The sequence below is a fragment of the Oryctolagus cuniculus genome, chromosome 5 (genome assembly GCF_051225735.1).
Source record: "Oryctolagus cuniculus isolate XC-2025 breed Fujian yellow rabbit chromosome 5, ASM5122573v1, whole genome shotgun sequence".
Taxonomy (NCBI): Eukaryota; Metazoa; Chordata; class Mammalia; order Lagomorpha; family Leporidae; genus Oryctolagus; species Oryctolagus cuniculus.
This window is the reverse complement of record NC_142871.1, coordinates 152,133,519-152,147,690: the sequence shown is the minus strand read 5'-3', so window position 1 is coordinate 152,147,690 and position 14,172 is coordinate 152,133,519. Positions and strand designations below refer to the sequence as shown.

The 14,172-nt window shown below is 48.9% G+C and overlaps 1 protein-coding gene across 1 annotated transcript in view; it reads left to right on the top strand.

The window, feature by feature from the left end:
* Positions 1 to 1,467: 1,467 nt before the first annotated feature.
* KIAA0319 (KIAA0319 ortholog) overlaps positions 1,468 to 14,172 on the top strand; it is a 90,424-nt gene continuing 77,719 nt past the window's right edge. Inside the window, exon 1 of the mRNA XM_089333351.1 lies at positions 1,468 to 1,619. Coding sequence (XP_089189477.1) covers positions 1,566 to 1,619 — 54 coding nt within the window. The 5' untranslated portion in view covers positions 1,468 to 1,565. The remainder of the gene's footprint in view (positions 1,620 to 14,172) is intronic.

The following is a 14,172-nucleotide window of genomic DNA, read 5'->3' as shown; positions in this document are numbered from 1 at the left end:
TGGCGGCCTCTGGGGTGCCAGGTGAGAAGAGGGAGGAGGAAGTGCCTTGGGAGCTTCGGGCTCTGTTGGAGGATTCAGAGTCTCAGAAAGGGGAGGGCCGCAGCTGTTCCCAGCGTCAGAGGCATTTTGGGAGAACCCAGGGTTAAGGAGGCAGGGCTGGGGCCATGCTGAGTTGAAGGGAGGGTGGTGACTGGGGTTCCCGGTTCTGGGTGGGAATGACAAAGTGATGGGGGAGAAAGCAGCGATGATTCCAGGAGGGGCTTACACCCCACACGGCTGCGAAGGAGACGAGATTTCCTGTTAAGTTGGCCCCTGGCTCTGTGTCCCACCACTTCGGTCAAGAGCAGGACGGCTTTTTTTCCTATTTCATCCCAGCTGGTGTTCACTCTTTGAGTTTATTCTTAAAGGATGAATTATCGGCCGGCGCCACGGCTCACTAGGCTAATGCTCCACCTAGCAGCGCCGGCACACCGGGTTCTAGTCCCGGTCGGGGCGCCGGATTCTGTCCCGGTTGCCCCTCTTCCAGGCCAGCTCTCTGCTGTGGCCAGGGAGTGCAGTGGAGGATGGCTCAGGTGCTTGGGCCCTGCACCCCATGGGGGACCAGGAAAAGCACCTGGCTCCTGCCATCGGATCACTGCGCTGGCCGCTGCGGCCATTGGAGGGTGAACCAACGGCAAAAGGAAGACCTTTCTCTCTGTCTCTCTCTCTCTCACTGTCCACTCTGCCTGTCAAAAAAAAAAAAAAAAAAAAAAAAAAGGATGAATTATCATTTAACTCCCATAATCATCCTGTGTGAGTACCTGCAGTTGTAGCAGAGGCAGCAGGTAAACAGGGTTACAGACCTGGTCCGAGGCTCCGCAGTAGCTGGGCAGTGTCCTGGTAGAGGCTTGTTCCTCAGGTCTGCGACACAGCCCTACACGCTGCACTCTACCTCTGCCCTAATACTGCGTTTCCCTATTGCTGGAAGGCAGTAAGAACGCAGACAAGAGGCTTCCACGCACGTTTCCGGTGTGGTTTAGGTTACCACCAGCCGCAGGTGCAAGTGCATTCGCGAGGCACCTGGAGTCGGTCTGGCTCGAGAGCCGCACAAACAATGGAGAGCGTGACAAAGGGGCCCAGAGGGCTCCGCAGGGAGAGGGGACCCAGTGGCGGAGTCGTTGGCCCAGACGGCGCGCCCAGCTTCCAGGAGACGCCTGGCCGGGCGCATAAAGGCAAAGGGGTGGCGCGAGGGTGCGCCGCAGGCAGCCGGTCCCTGGGTCCCAGGTGCGGGGCGCGGAGCAGTGTGCGCGTGCGCGCGCGTCGCCGGGGCAACCGCGCGGGGAAAGGCGCTGAATCACTGGCGAGCGCTCCGAGCGCGCGCTGCGCTCCGCTGCACCTGCTCCGCCCGGGCTCCGGAGCGCAGCGGCGAGCGCCGGCCCTGCAAGGTGGGGTCGCGGCGTTGGCCTCGCCAGCTTGCGGTGGGTAAGGGACTGAGCGCGGGACCGTGCTCGGGTGGGGCGCGAGGGCGTGCGTGTGCGCGTGAGTGCGCGTGAGCCGGCCAGGAGGAGCAGGTGCGGCGGCGAGCGATGCTCCCGCGCGCGGCACCGAGCGAGCCGGTGTCAGCGTCGCCAGCGGCCCAGGTACGGGTGTGGAGCCCTGCCCCATCCTGCTGGCCAGGGCCGCCGCAGGTAGAGCCCCGGGCGCAGGCTCTCCGGGACACGGATTGACTGTTCTCTTAGCGGGGTGGAGTCGGAAAGTGGGGCGTCTTTGGCCAGCCTCGTGAATGGCATTTCTTAGACCTGGGGAATCATTGTCTTTAAACTTAGTCTAGAACTACATGCCTGGTCATTTCTGTCATTTGCCGAATGCATCGCGTGTCTGGTCTTAACTAATTGAAGCTTAACAACCCCTTTAAGGGCGTCCTCGCCATCCCTTTCCGTTTCTTGTAAGGAATGTCACAGATCAGGAGCATAAATCTGAAACTATGAGAGTCAGCGTTGTTAAGAGCATCTGTTCCCTTCATTATATGGAGAGCAGAGACCTTTGGATGGCTGGTTGGTTTGTCTACATATTTTTGTTTGTGAGTTCTGTGTTAGCGTTTCCCCCAGTGTTTGAATAGAGAAGCTGAGTGAGTATTTTGATAATGATAGAAAAAATAAATGAAGACAACCCCCCAAAATACAAGAATTCTTGAAGCGAATATTAACTGTTGACTGATTCCTGAAATGTGTATCAGTGTCAAAAATGCTTCATTCAATGAGCTGTAGGAAGATCATTAATAAGACTACTGAAGTTATGCCAGATGTAACATTTTATCTTGTGCTTATTGTTATCTTATTTTAAACTACAAGTGAGAAAAAACTGGAGGTTTCAATTTAGTTGTAGACTTAGCCATAGCGAAAGCTGCATGTCATTTGAGAAAGAAAAACGTAAGCATATCTAGACTTATTAGAAACACAAGTGCTGGAAAGACTCCACGCTGCTTTGCTCTAAAATGCCAAGGCAGGCACTTAACTTCCCTTCAGACTAAGGAAAATAATTCAGCCAGTGTCCAAACAGAGGCACTGTCTTTACAGTAGAACCGCAGGTTCCATTTCTAGGAGAGGGAGAGCCTTGCACTTTGCCAAGCTGAGAGAGGCAGCTTGGATTTGGTCTTAGAGTCACACTTGGTAAATTCCTTAACCCCTCCAAGCTCCAGGTTCCTCATCTAAAATGTAGCGATAAGAAAAGGACCTGCTGGATGGAATTCTTATAGGAGTTACATAAATTAATTAAGATACCTAAGAGCTGTTCATTTACTGCAGCAATATTTCAATAAAAGTTGGAATTTTCAGAGATGTTTTCAGGAAATATTTTCCATGTGTTCAAAATAATTTGGCACTAATCATAGAATTTCTTTGTTATGACCAAAGCTTGTTCTGATTTGTAATGTCAAGACATCAGGAAATACATAAGACTTTCCTTAAAGCAAATTTATAACAACAACAACAACAATAATAATAATAAATTATCATAATCATGAAAGCCTGTCAATTTGACACCTCTAGGAGAGAGTTTTGCTTTTCTGGATGTGAAATAATTGATAACTTATTGTTCTACTTGTTTTTTAGAACCTGCATTTTTTTAAAAAAGATTTATGTATTTATTTGAAAGTCAGAATTACACACATAGGAGAGGCAGAGAGAGAGAGAGAGAGATCTTCCATCCGATGGTTTACTCCCCAGTTGGGAGTAAATGGCTAGAGCTTCACCAATCCGAAGCCAGGAGCCAGGAGCTTCCTCTAGTCCTTGGGCCATCTTCTACTGCTTTCCCAGGCCGCAGCAGAGAGCTGGATTGGAAGAGGAGCAGCCGGGACTAGAACCAGTGCCCATATGGGATGCCAGTGCTTCAGGCCAGGGCATTAACCCGGTGCGCCACAACGCCAGCCCCAGAACCTATATTTTTCAATACTATTTATGTGAATTCAATAATGACAAATTATTTTCTCAGTAAACATGGTTTGGACCAAAATATCATCTGTTTTTGCATTATTTTGTGTGTTTTTTTTTTTAATTTTTTTTACAGTAGGTGTTTTCAGTTTCAGAGTCAAGTTCTTAAAGCAGTGGCCAGAAATACAGCGAGGTATGGTGTTGGAGGTTGAGGTCTGTTCCTGTTCCAGATAATACAGAATTGTCTGCCGGAAGGGTTCAGTATTTAAGCAATGCAGCTGGAATCAGGATAACTCGGACCTCAAAAGAAACTTTGTATGACCTAGGTCGCCAGAGCTGTGGGTCACCAGGGTAAATTAACACCAGTGTTTCTGCTCACAGACCCTAAGACTTACAGTTGCCAGAATGTGTTTTCACATGGTAATGGGAAACTATGGCTACCCCCTTCCTGGGATGAGCATCCTAAAAGTCCAGGATTGTGATTATATCCATCCTATCGTGTTTTGCCTTCATTGTTAAAGTGAGGTACAGGATATATAGATGCACTGTCTTATGTCTCAAAATAACTGTCTTGTGTCTAAAAAACACTGTCTTGTGTCTCAAAATAACCTCTTCTTGGGACCAGCGTTGTGGCAGGGGTGGGGGTGGGGTTAAGCTGCCACGTGCAGTGCTGGCATCCCATACGGGCGCCGGTTCGAGTCCCAGCTGCTGCATTTCCCATCCAGCTCTCTGCTGATGCTCCTGGGAAGACAGCGGAAGATGGCCCAAGTGATTGCACCCCCGCCGCCCCCGTGGGAGACCAGGATGCAGTTCTCAGCTCCCGGCTTTGGCCTGGCTCAGCCCCAGCTGTTGTGGCCATTTGAGGAGTGAACCAGTGGATGGCAGATCTCTTTCTCTGTCCCTCTCTCTCTGTAACTCTGGCTTTCAAATAAGTAAGTAAATCTTAAAAATCTCTTCTACTCACCGGGTTCTAGTCCCGGTCGGGGCACCAGATTCTGTCCCGGTTGCTCCTCTTCCAGGCCAGCTCTCTGCTGTGGCCCGGGAGTGCAGTGAAGGATGGCCCAAGTGCTTGGGCCCTGCACCCCTTGGGAGACCAGGAGAAGCACCTGGTTCCTGCCATCGGATCAGCGCAGTGCACCAGCCATTGGAGGGTGAACCAACGGCAAAGGAAGACCTTTCTCTCTGTCTCTCTCTCTCACTGTCCGCTCCGCCTGTCAAAAATAAATAAATAAATAAATAATAAAAATCTCTTCTATTTTTTTAAGGTTTATTTATTTTATTTGAAAGGCAGAGTGTCAGAGAGGCAGAAAGAGAGAGAGACTAAGAGAGAGAGAGAGGTCTTCCATCTGCTGGTTCGCTCCCCAAATGGCTGCAATGGCCGGAGCTGCACCGATCTGAAACCAGGAGCCGGGAGCTTCTTCTAGGTCTCCCACACAGGTGCAGGGGCCCAACGACATAGGCCATCTTCGTCTGCTTTCCCAGGCCATAGCAGAGAGCTGGATCGGAAATGGAACAGCTGGGACTGGAACCAGTGCCCATATGGGATACCTGCACTGCAGGTGATGGCTTTACCTGCTATGACACAGCGCCAGCCCCCCAAAATGTTTTCTTTTCAATGAAATTATTACCTTTGTCCTCTCAATCAGTATTATGAGAATACTTCAAAAAGTTCATGGCAAATGCATATCATGAAAAAACTGCATGGATTTAAAACATTTTTAAAAAGATTTATTTATTTATTTGATAGGTAGAGTTACAGACAGAGAGAGAGAGACAGAGAGAAAGGTCTTCTATCCGATGGTTCACCCCACAAATGGCTGCTATGGCGGGAAGTACGCTGATCTGAAACGAGGAGCCAGGTGCTTCCTCCTGGTCTCCCACGAGCGTACAGGGGCCCAAGCACTTGGGCCATCCTCCACTGCCTTCCCAGGCTACAGCAGAGAGCTGGACCGGAAGAGGAACAACCAGGACTAGAACCTGGTGCCCATATGGGATGCCAGTGCCGCAGGCGGAGGATTAACCTAGTGCGCCATGGAGCTGGCCCTGGATTTAAAACATTTTTTTTTCACCAAAATAAACTTATCTTTAAATTCTGGTTGTCCAGGAACTTTTTGAAGTACCTCATATTTGTACTTATGGGTTGCTGAAACATTTTATTAATTTGTTATCGTCAACCTCCTTGTTTTAAAGTTGCTAGATTTCCAAATTCTGGATGCCAGAAGCTCAACATTTTATGGTAGTGTGGGAAAGGACTTCTCCTATAGTATGTGTCATGTGCACAGGCTAACTGGTCTTTCCTGCTCACCTGGGGCTTTCCTGTACACCACTCAAATAAATAAATAAATAAATAAAATCTTAAAAAAAAAAAAAAGACACTGGTTAGGATGACCATTCCTGCACAGAGGGCCTAAGCTGGATTTTCCTTCCAGGCTTCTGACTCTCACTTCCGGTTAACGTGGGCCCTGGGAGGCAGCAGGTGATGGCTCAGGTGGCTGGGTCTCTGACACTCCCATGGGAGATGTGGATTGAGTTCCTGGCTTTGACTTGACCCAGTCCTGGCCACTGTGGGCACGTAAGGAGCAAACAAATAGAATGTAGCTCTCTCTCTGACTCTCAAATAAGAAAAAAAAATGCAGAATTTTTCTCAGGCACCACCCCAGACCTCCTGAATCAGGATCTGTAGTTTTTTTTTTTTTTTAAAGATTTATTTTATTTATTTGAAAGCGTTACAGAGAGAGGTCTTGCATCTGCTAGTTCACTCCCCAAATGGCCACAACAGCCAGAGCTGAGCCAGTCTGAAGGCAGGAGCCAGGAGCTTCTTTTGGGTCTCCCACGTGGGTGCAGGGGCCAAAGGACTTGGGCCGTCTTCTGCTTTCCCAGGCAATAGCAGGGAGCTGGATCAGAAGTGGAGCAGCCAGGACTTGAACCAGCACCCATATGGGATGCCGGCACTGTAGGCCGGGGCTTTAACCTGCTGCACCACAAGGCCAGCCCCAGGAACTGTAGTTATTTGTATTTATTGGGGTCTCACTAGACCCAAATCCAGTTCAGTTGAGTGCATTCTCACCTGGAGGCTGTGGGGAAGATTCGCTTTTCCAATTCATTCCAATTGTTGGGAGAATCCAGCCCCTTCCAGTGTAGGGCTGATGTCCCCATTCCGTTCTGGTTCTCAGCTCCTGTAGGCTGCAGTCAAGCTGTTTCCATGTGGCCCCCTCCATCTCCCAAGCCAGCAATGCCGTGTTTCATATATAGAATTTATTCTCTCTGTTACCGGCTACAGAAAAATCTCTGCTTTTTAAAGGCTCGGATAATAGGTTAGCACTACGTGGACAATCTCTCCATCCTGTTAAAAGGAATTGTTTATTTTTGATTTGAGCGGTAGAGGGGGAGAGGGAGGGAGAGAAGGGAAGGAGACAGAGGCAGAGAACTGCCGTCTTTGGGTTCCCTCAACAAAATGCCTGCAAGAGCCTCTGTCTGGGGCTGAAGCCAGGAGCCAGGAACTCACTCCCACGTGGGTGACAGGGACCCAGCGACTTGCACCATCACCTGCCTTCTCGCAAGGTGCATATTAACAGGAAGCTGGAATCAAGAGTGGACCCAGGACTTGAACCCAGCCACTCTGATATAGGATATGGGCATCCCAAGTGTGTCTTAACTGCTGGGCCAAATACACACCGCTAATCTCCCTTTCTTAGAGCCAACTGGCTGGTAACCTTAATTATATCTGAAAAATTTCTTCTGCCATACACTGTGTCATAATTGTGGGAGGAATCAGGGAATGACCATCACGGGGCCATCGTAAAATTCTTCCCAGGGGCTGGTGTTGTGCTTACTGGCATCGCTTATCAGAGTGCTGGTTCAAGTCCCGGAGGCTCCTCTTCCCATTGAGCTCCCTCCTAATGTGCCTGAGAAGACATGGAAGATGGCCCAAGAATTTTGGTCCCTACCCCCATGTCGGGGGCCCCGGTGGAGTTCCTGGCTCCTAGACCTGGCTGTTGTAACCATTTGGGGATTGAACCAGTGGATAGAAGTTGTATATTTCCGCCCCCCCCTCCCTCCTCCCTTTCCTGCCCCCTTCTCTGTTGCTCAAATAAATGAATCTTTCAAATAATAAATCTTAAAAGAATTCTGCCTGTTGCACCTGCTGAAATTTACTGCTTGTTTCCCCATGACTGCACCGTGAGCGCAGGAAAACTCATGTTTTAGTCTTCATGTGATTTTCTTTCTTTGGTCTTGTTACATCTAGCAATATTACTGTGTCTCACCCTGTATGGGCCAAATTGTTCTCTAGGACGTAGAATACATGACAGAAAAAGAGACTACAGCAGATTAAACAGGGTTCATTGTAGACTTGAGTTGTGGCCGAGCAGTGTGTGTTACAGGGGGTTTGCTGAAGGAGGGTCCAGGTTGCTAGAAGTTCTAGTCGGAACCATTTTGTTCATCTATGTATTTCTGACGGTTAGTGCTACGTTTACAACACGTGTCAAGTATATGCTTTCTGGAGAATATGCATCCCTCTATGGAACTTGGCTATTTTTATGTTTGCCTTTTCTTTGAATTCTTTAATTGTTTTAAATAAATTTGAAACTGATATTCCCCCTCATCTTCATTTTTTAAACTTAATTAAAAGTTCATTCACATTAATTGTTTTGCTTCTGTTTTGAGCATTGAAATAAATTCTCCTAATTGGTAATATATAGTTGTGATAGCGTTAAGTAGTAATTCCTATCCCATTGTTTTGTGACTATTAGTTTGTCATATAGCAGGCCCTAACAAAAAGTTATTTTGGCTTTTGTATTTTAGATGATTTTGTTTTATAATGAGTGCTAGAATCTATCATGGCTTTTTCTCCTCATTTCTCAAATATCCTTCCATAGTTTTGCCTATTTATTTTTTCAAGTGAGTATTTTTTTAGATGAATTATTTAAAAAAGATTTTATTTATTTCTTTAAAAGGCAGACTTGAGAGAGAGAGAGACAGGGAGATCTTCCATCTTCTGGTTCACTCCCCAAATGGCCACAATGGCGAAGGCTGGGACTGGTGCTGAGCAAGTCTCTAGCCAGGAGCTGGGGGCTTCATCTGGGTCTCTCACATGGCTGCAGGGGCCCAAGCACTTGTGCCATCCTTCGTTGCTTTCCCAGGCCATCAGCAGGAGCTAGATGGGAAGTGGAGCAGCCGGGACTCGAAACCAGCGGCCACACGGGATGCCGGCATCACAGGCTGCTGCACAGTCTGCCACACCACAATGCCGGCCCCTCGAGTGAATTTTATCAAGTCCTTTAATGCATTCTGTTGAGTTTTACCCCATCTTTGCTGCTTTGTTAGCCCAACATGTTGCTGTCTTTAACACGTGTTGTCTCTTTCTGCTTAAGCAAAGCTACACTCCCATTTATTCGTGTCTTCCAGGCTCTGTCCCAGTAGTTTAGACCTGTATTTGTTAAAGGGCTCTGTCAGTGCATCCGTCACCCTGGGCCTGCGCGATGCTGCTGGCCCTGCCAGGGACTGGCTCTCCGCTGAGTTCTCCTCCATGCCTGTGCGTGCAGGGACCCCGGAGCTCCCGTGCACTCTGCAGGTCCTCCAAAGCCTGCCGCTGGGGCTTCTCTTAGTTCCATGGGCTGGACGAGGAGGAGGCATCATGTGATCAGTCTCTCCCCATCTCCCAGACAATCTGACCCTTTGAAAGATGGAGAAAGAGGCCGGCGCCACGGCTCACTAGGCTAATCCTCCGCCTAGCGGCGCCGGCACACCAGGTTCTAATCCCGGTTGGGGCCCCGGATTCTGTCCCGGTTGCCCCTCTTCCAGGCCAGCTCTCTGCTGTGGCCAGGGAGTGCAGTGGAGGATGGCCCAGGTGCTTGGGCCCTGCACCCCATGGGAGACCAGGAAAAGCACCTGGATCCTGGCTCCTGCCATCGGATCAGCCCGGTGCGCCCGCCGCAGTGCGCCAGCCGCGGCGGCCATTGGAGGGTGAACCAACGGCAAAGGAAGACCTTCCTCTCTGTCTCTCTCACTGTCCACTCTGCCTGTCAAAAAATTAAAAAAAAAAAAAAAAAGAAAAAAGAAAGATGGAGAAAGAGGGTTTGAACGTTTTTCCTCCCGGCCGTTCCCGGCTTTCTCTTTGGCTCTCCCCAGCACCTGCTGACTCCTTGAGCCCTTGCTGTGTATAAAGCCCAGCCCCAGGCCACGGTCCCCTAATTCTGCTCCGTCTCCTGATGGGGAGTCATCCTACGCTGCCATGGTAGGGCTTTATGCCTGCTGCCAGGGAACTCCGCAGCGTGCCTCTGTGATGATTGGCACGGCTTTGCCAGAACTTCTTTTGCTTTATCCACTTTCAGAGGAGAAGGTCGGAGCGTGGAATAATAGTACTGAAAAACCGTGAGTGTTTTACCCTCTTGGTGTGGCTTCTGGCTATGTGCGTTTTCTGCATTTCCTGGGCTTTATCTCCTGGCTTATTGGCGAGGGTTTTGCAGCTTGGGAGCCTTTGAGCTACAGCGGTGAGTGGGACCACTGTGCATAGTTGCTAGCCTTCTGCTGGCATATTTTCTTTATTTTTAAAAAAATTTATTTTATTTATTTGACAGGCAAAGTTAGAGAAAGAGACACACACACAGAGAGACCACCTGTCTACTGGATTGCTCCCTAGATGGCTACAATAGCTAGAGCTGGGCCAGGCTGAAGCCAGGAGCCAGGAGCTTCTTCCAGGTCTCCCATGTAGGTGCAGGGGCCCAAACACTTGGGCCATCTTCCACTGCTTTCCCAGGCCACAGCAGAGAGCTGCATCGGAAGTGAAGCAGCCGGGACTCAAACCAGCACCCATATGGGATGCCAGCATTGCAGGCAGCAGCTTTACCCATTATGCCACAGCGCCGGCCGCTGGACATTTCATATAAATGGAACCATACAACGTGTGGCCTTTTGTCTGATTTCTTTTGCTTAGTATAATAGTGTCTAGGTTCAGCCATGTTGGAGAAGGTACTTCATTTTTTTTTAATTGCCAAATACTATTCTATTGTGTGGCTACATTCCATTATGTTTATCCATTCTAAAACTGATGGATTTATTTCCAGTTTTTATCTGCTATGAATAATGCTACTGTGAATGTTTGTGCACAGGTTTTCATGTGCATGTGTATTTTCAGTTCTCCTGGGTATATACCTAAGAGGGGAGTCGCAGCTCTGTGCTTTATCTTCAAAGAACTATGAAATTCGTTTTACAAAGCAGCTGCATCATTTTACACTCCCGCTAACAATGTATGAGGGTTCCAAAGTTCTGTACGTCCACACCAATGCTTGTCATTTTCTTTTTACTTTAATTATTTGAGAGGCAGAGAGACAGAGGGAGAGAGTTTGCATCCACTGGTTCACTCCCCAGGTGCCACATTAGCCAGGACCTGGGCCTAGCCTGACGCCAGGTATCAGAAACTCCATCCAAGCCTCCCATGTGGGTGGCAGGAACCCAACTACTCGAGCCATCACCCTGCCTTCCAGGGTCTGCGTTAGCAGGATACTGGAGTCAAGAGCCAGAGCCGGAAGTCAAACCCAGGCCCTCCCATGTGGGGTGAGGGTGTCTTTTTTATTTTTTATGTATTTATTTATTTGGAAGGCAGAGAGAAAGTGACTGACAGATCTCCCATCTGCTGGTTCACTCACCAAATGCCAATACAGCTAAGGCTGGGTCAGACTGAATCCGGGAGCCAGAAACTCAATCCAGGCTTCTATCTATGTGACGTGACATGGTTCTGTTTTATTGTCTTTCAATCTAGGATGTTTGGAGTTTACTCTTCCTACTTGTTCCGACTAGAACCTCCAGAACAATCTTGGAAGAAAGTGAAGAAAGCAGAAACCCTTTTCTTGGTCCTACGCTTAGGGAGAAAGCTTTTAGCCATTCACCATTACATATGATGCTTGCTATGGATTTTCATAGATCCTGTTATCAAGTTGAGGAATCAATAGCTATTTGAGAATGGGTAAATTTTAATATAGTTCTTTTTATAAACAATTTTTTAAAGATTTATTTATTTATTTGAAAGTCAGAGTTATACACACACACAGAGAGAGAGAGGGGTTCCATCCACTGGTTCACTCCCCAATTGGCCGCTATGGCCAGAGCTGCACTGATCTGAAGCCAGGAGCCAGGAGCTTTTTCTAGGTCTCCCACATGGGTGCAGGGACCCAAGGACTTGGGCCATCTTCCACTGCTTTCCCAGGACATAGCGGAGAGCTGGATGGTAAGTGGAGCAGCCAGGTCTCGAACTGGCGCCCATATGGGATGCCAGCACTTCAGGCCAGGGTGTTAACCCACTGCACCACAGCGCTGGCCTCAATAGAGTTCTTATAATCATGTATCCGTCACGATTTCTGCCCTGGGGGATTGTTCATTAGTGCACCCATCCCTAACAGATGCTGTGAAGGTACTTCTGCAATTCCTCTTGTTTTTGCTTTTAAAGCTTTGCATTTCACATTTAGGCTTATAATACATGTAAAATGTATTTCATAGAAAGTACTAACTCAGAGATGCCAACCCTGTCATCTATCAATTTTCCCAGTGCCAGTTGATAGCAATGTGGAAGGACGACAGGAGTTGTCCCAGGGTTGTGCACTGTATGGCTGCTCCAGCAAAGGGAGGGGGACTGCTGGACAGGGCAGGACCAAATGGCCACCACCCTGGGTCCTGTGTCACCCACATTGCATGGCACATAGCAGGCGGTCAGCAGGGACTAAGGACTTCAGTTCTGCTGTAGTTGGAACATTTGTTCCCCTCAGCCTAGCCCCAAAGTCTAACATTAATGGCACCAAGAGGGTAGAAACTTAATCCAATTATGGTGTTCAGAGTGGCTGCTTTCCCAGGCCATGGCAGAGAGCTGGATTGGAAGTGGAACAGCTGGGACTCGAACTGGCGCCCATATGGGATGATGGTACTGCAGGTGGCGGCTTTACTGGCTATGCCACAGCACCGGCCCCAGCGTCCCATATCTTAGTGCCAGTTCAGTCCTGGCTGCTCTGCTTCCAACTAGCTTCCCGCTAATGCACCTGGGAAGGCAGTGGAAGATGGCCCAAGTGCTTGGGTCCCTGCGCCCATGTGGGACACCAGGATGGAGTTCCCGGCTCCTGGCTTTGGCCTGGTCCAGACTTGGCTGTTGCAGCCATTTAGGGGATTGAATCAGGAGATGCATGATTCTCTCTCTCTCTTTCTCTCTCTCTCTGTGTGTGTGGGGATTGATTCTGCCTTTAAACTGGCTCTCATTTGGAATGCAGGTGTTGTAAGTGGTGGAACACGCAGTGCTGCCGCCAGTGGCTCGAATAAATAAATCTTAATAATAAAAAAACCTGCCACCTTCTGAGAACCACTAGTGCCGCTGCCATGGTGCACGATGCCACCCTCTACCAGGACTCCTGTAGCGTCTCCCACATCGCCTCTGCCTCTGCCTCGCCCTCCACTCTGGGCTCCAGGCGGGGGTCCCTTAGAGCTTCCCACCCACCTGAGAGCCAGAGGTCCCGACCCGTTCCCTGCTCCGGGTCGTCTCCTGCCTCCCTCCCCGACCTGCTCCTGCAGCACGCCCTCCTCCCGGCCTCTGCCTGGGACTCAGCTCAGCAGCCCGTGGGATCCTCTCCCTCTTCCCTCTGCTCTTGCAAGCTTTTGCCTATCTGTGACCTTTAATTCATCACTTGTGTCTTCAGCAGTGTCTTATCTGCAGCGTGCCCATCCACCGAGCTTTCAATAGCAAAAGTGATGGCTCTTGATTTTTACAAGTTGCACCTGATTAGGTTACTTTTCAAATCTTCCAGGATTTCTTTTAAAGCTGTACCTTACTACTTCTCTTATTTCTTTAACATTTTAAGCAGCTAATTTCATTTTTGTACTCCAGAATTCCATTACCTTAAACCTTTGGGGCCTGATACTGTTGTCTGTCTTTCCTGTTGCATTTCTCCAGGGTGCCTGTGTTTTATAATTTTGCACTGTGAGTTCGGGTTTGTCCGGAGTCGCTCAGGGATTGGGGAGTGTTCTTCCAGGAAGGATCTGTGGTCGCCTCTGACAGGTGCCCATGGCGCAAGCATTCTGGACCACTTTCAGTAGATTTCTCCCTTGGAGGATGGTGACGTCAATTCAGCAATGAAAAGTAGAGCCCAGAGCCATGGGAAGCAAATCTCAAGGGGGGAGTTTTTCTTCATACAGAGCCCGTAGCCAGATTTTTTTTTTTTTTTTTTTGGTGGCCCCCACACAAGGTTCTACCTCCTAAAGGCTTCTGGCTTTATAGGGTTCTCTAGTTCCTACTGCACACCTTGAATGTCACCTCAGCCTCTCTGCAGCACAGTCTGCTTCCCACCTGGCCACTGGCTCCCTCGTCCTCTTTGCCTCAGGGCATAGCCCTTGCTCTCTTATGAGCGCAGTTCCATATTTAAAAACATGCTTATTGTATGTTCTCCGCGATCTCGAGAGTTTCTTTAATCCATGCATAGGTAATACTATATTTTCAGTTTTTAAAATTTTTTAAGATTTATTTATTTGAAAGAGTTAATGAGAGGCAGAGGCAGAGAGAGAGAGAGTCAGAGAGGTCTTCCATGCACTGGTTCACTCCCCAGATGACCGCCACAGCTGGAGCTGAGCCAATCCGAAGCCAGGAGCTTCTTCCAGGTCTCCCATGTGTGTACAGGGGCCCAAGGACTTGAGCCATCCTCTGCTGTTTTCCCAGGTACATTAGCAGGGAGTGGATTGGAAGTGGAGCAGCTGGGAGTTGAACCGCCACCCATATGGATGCCAGTGCTACGGG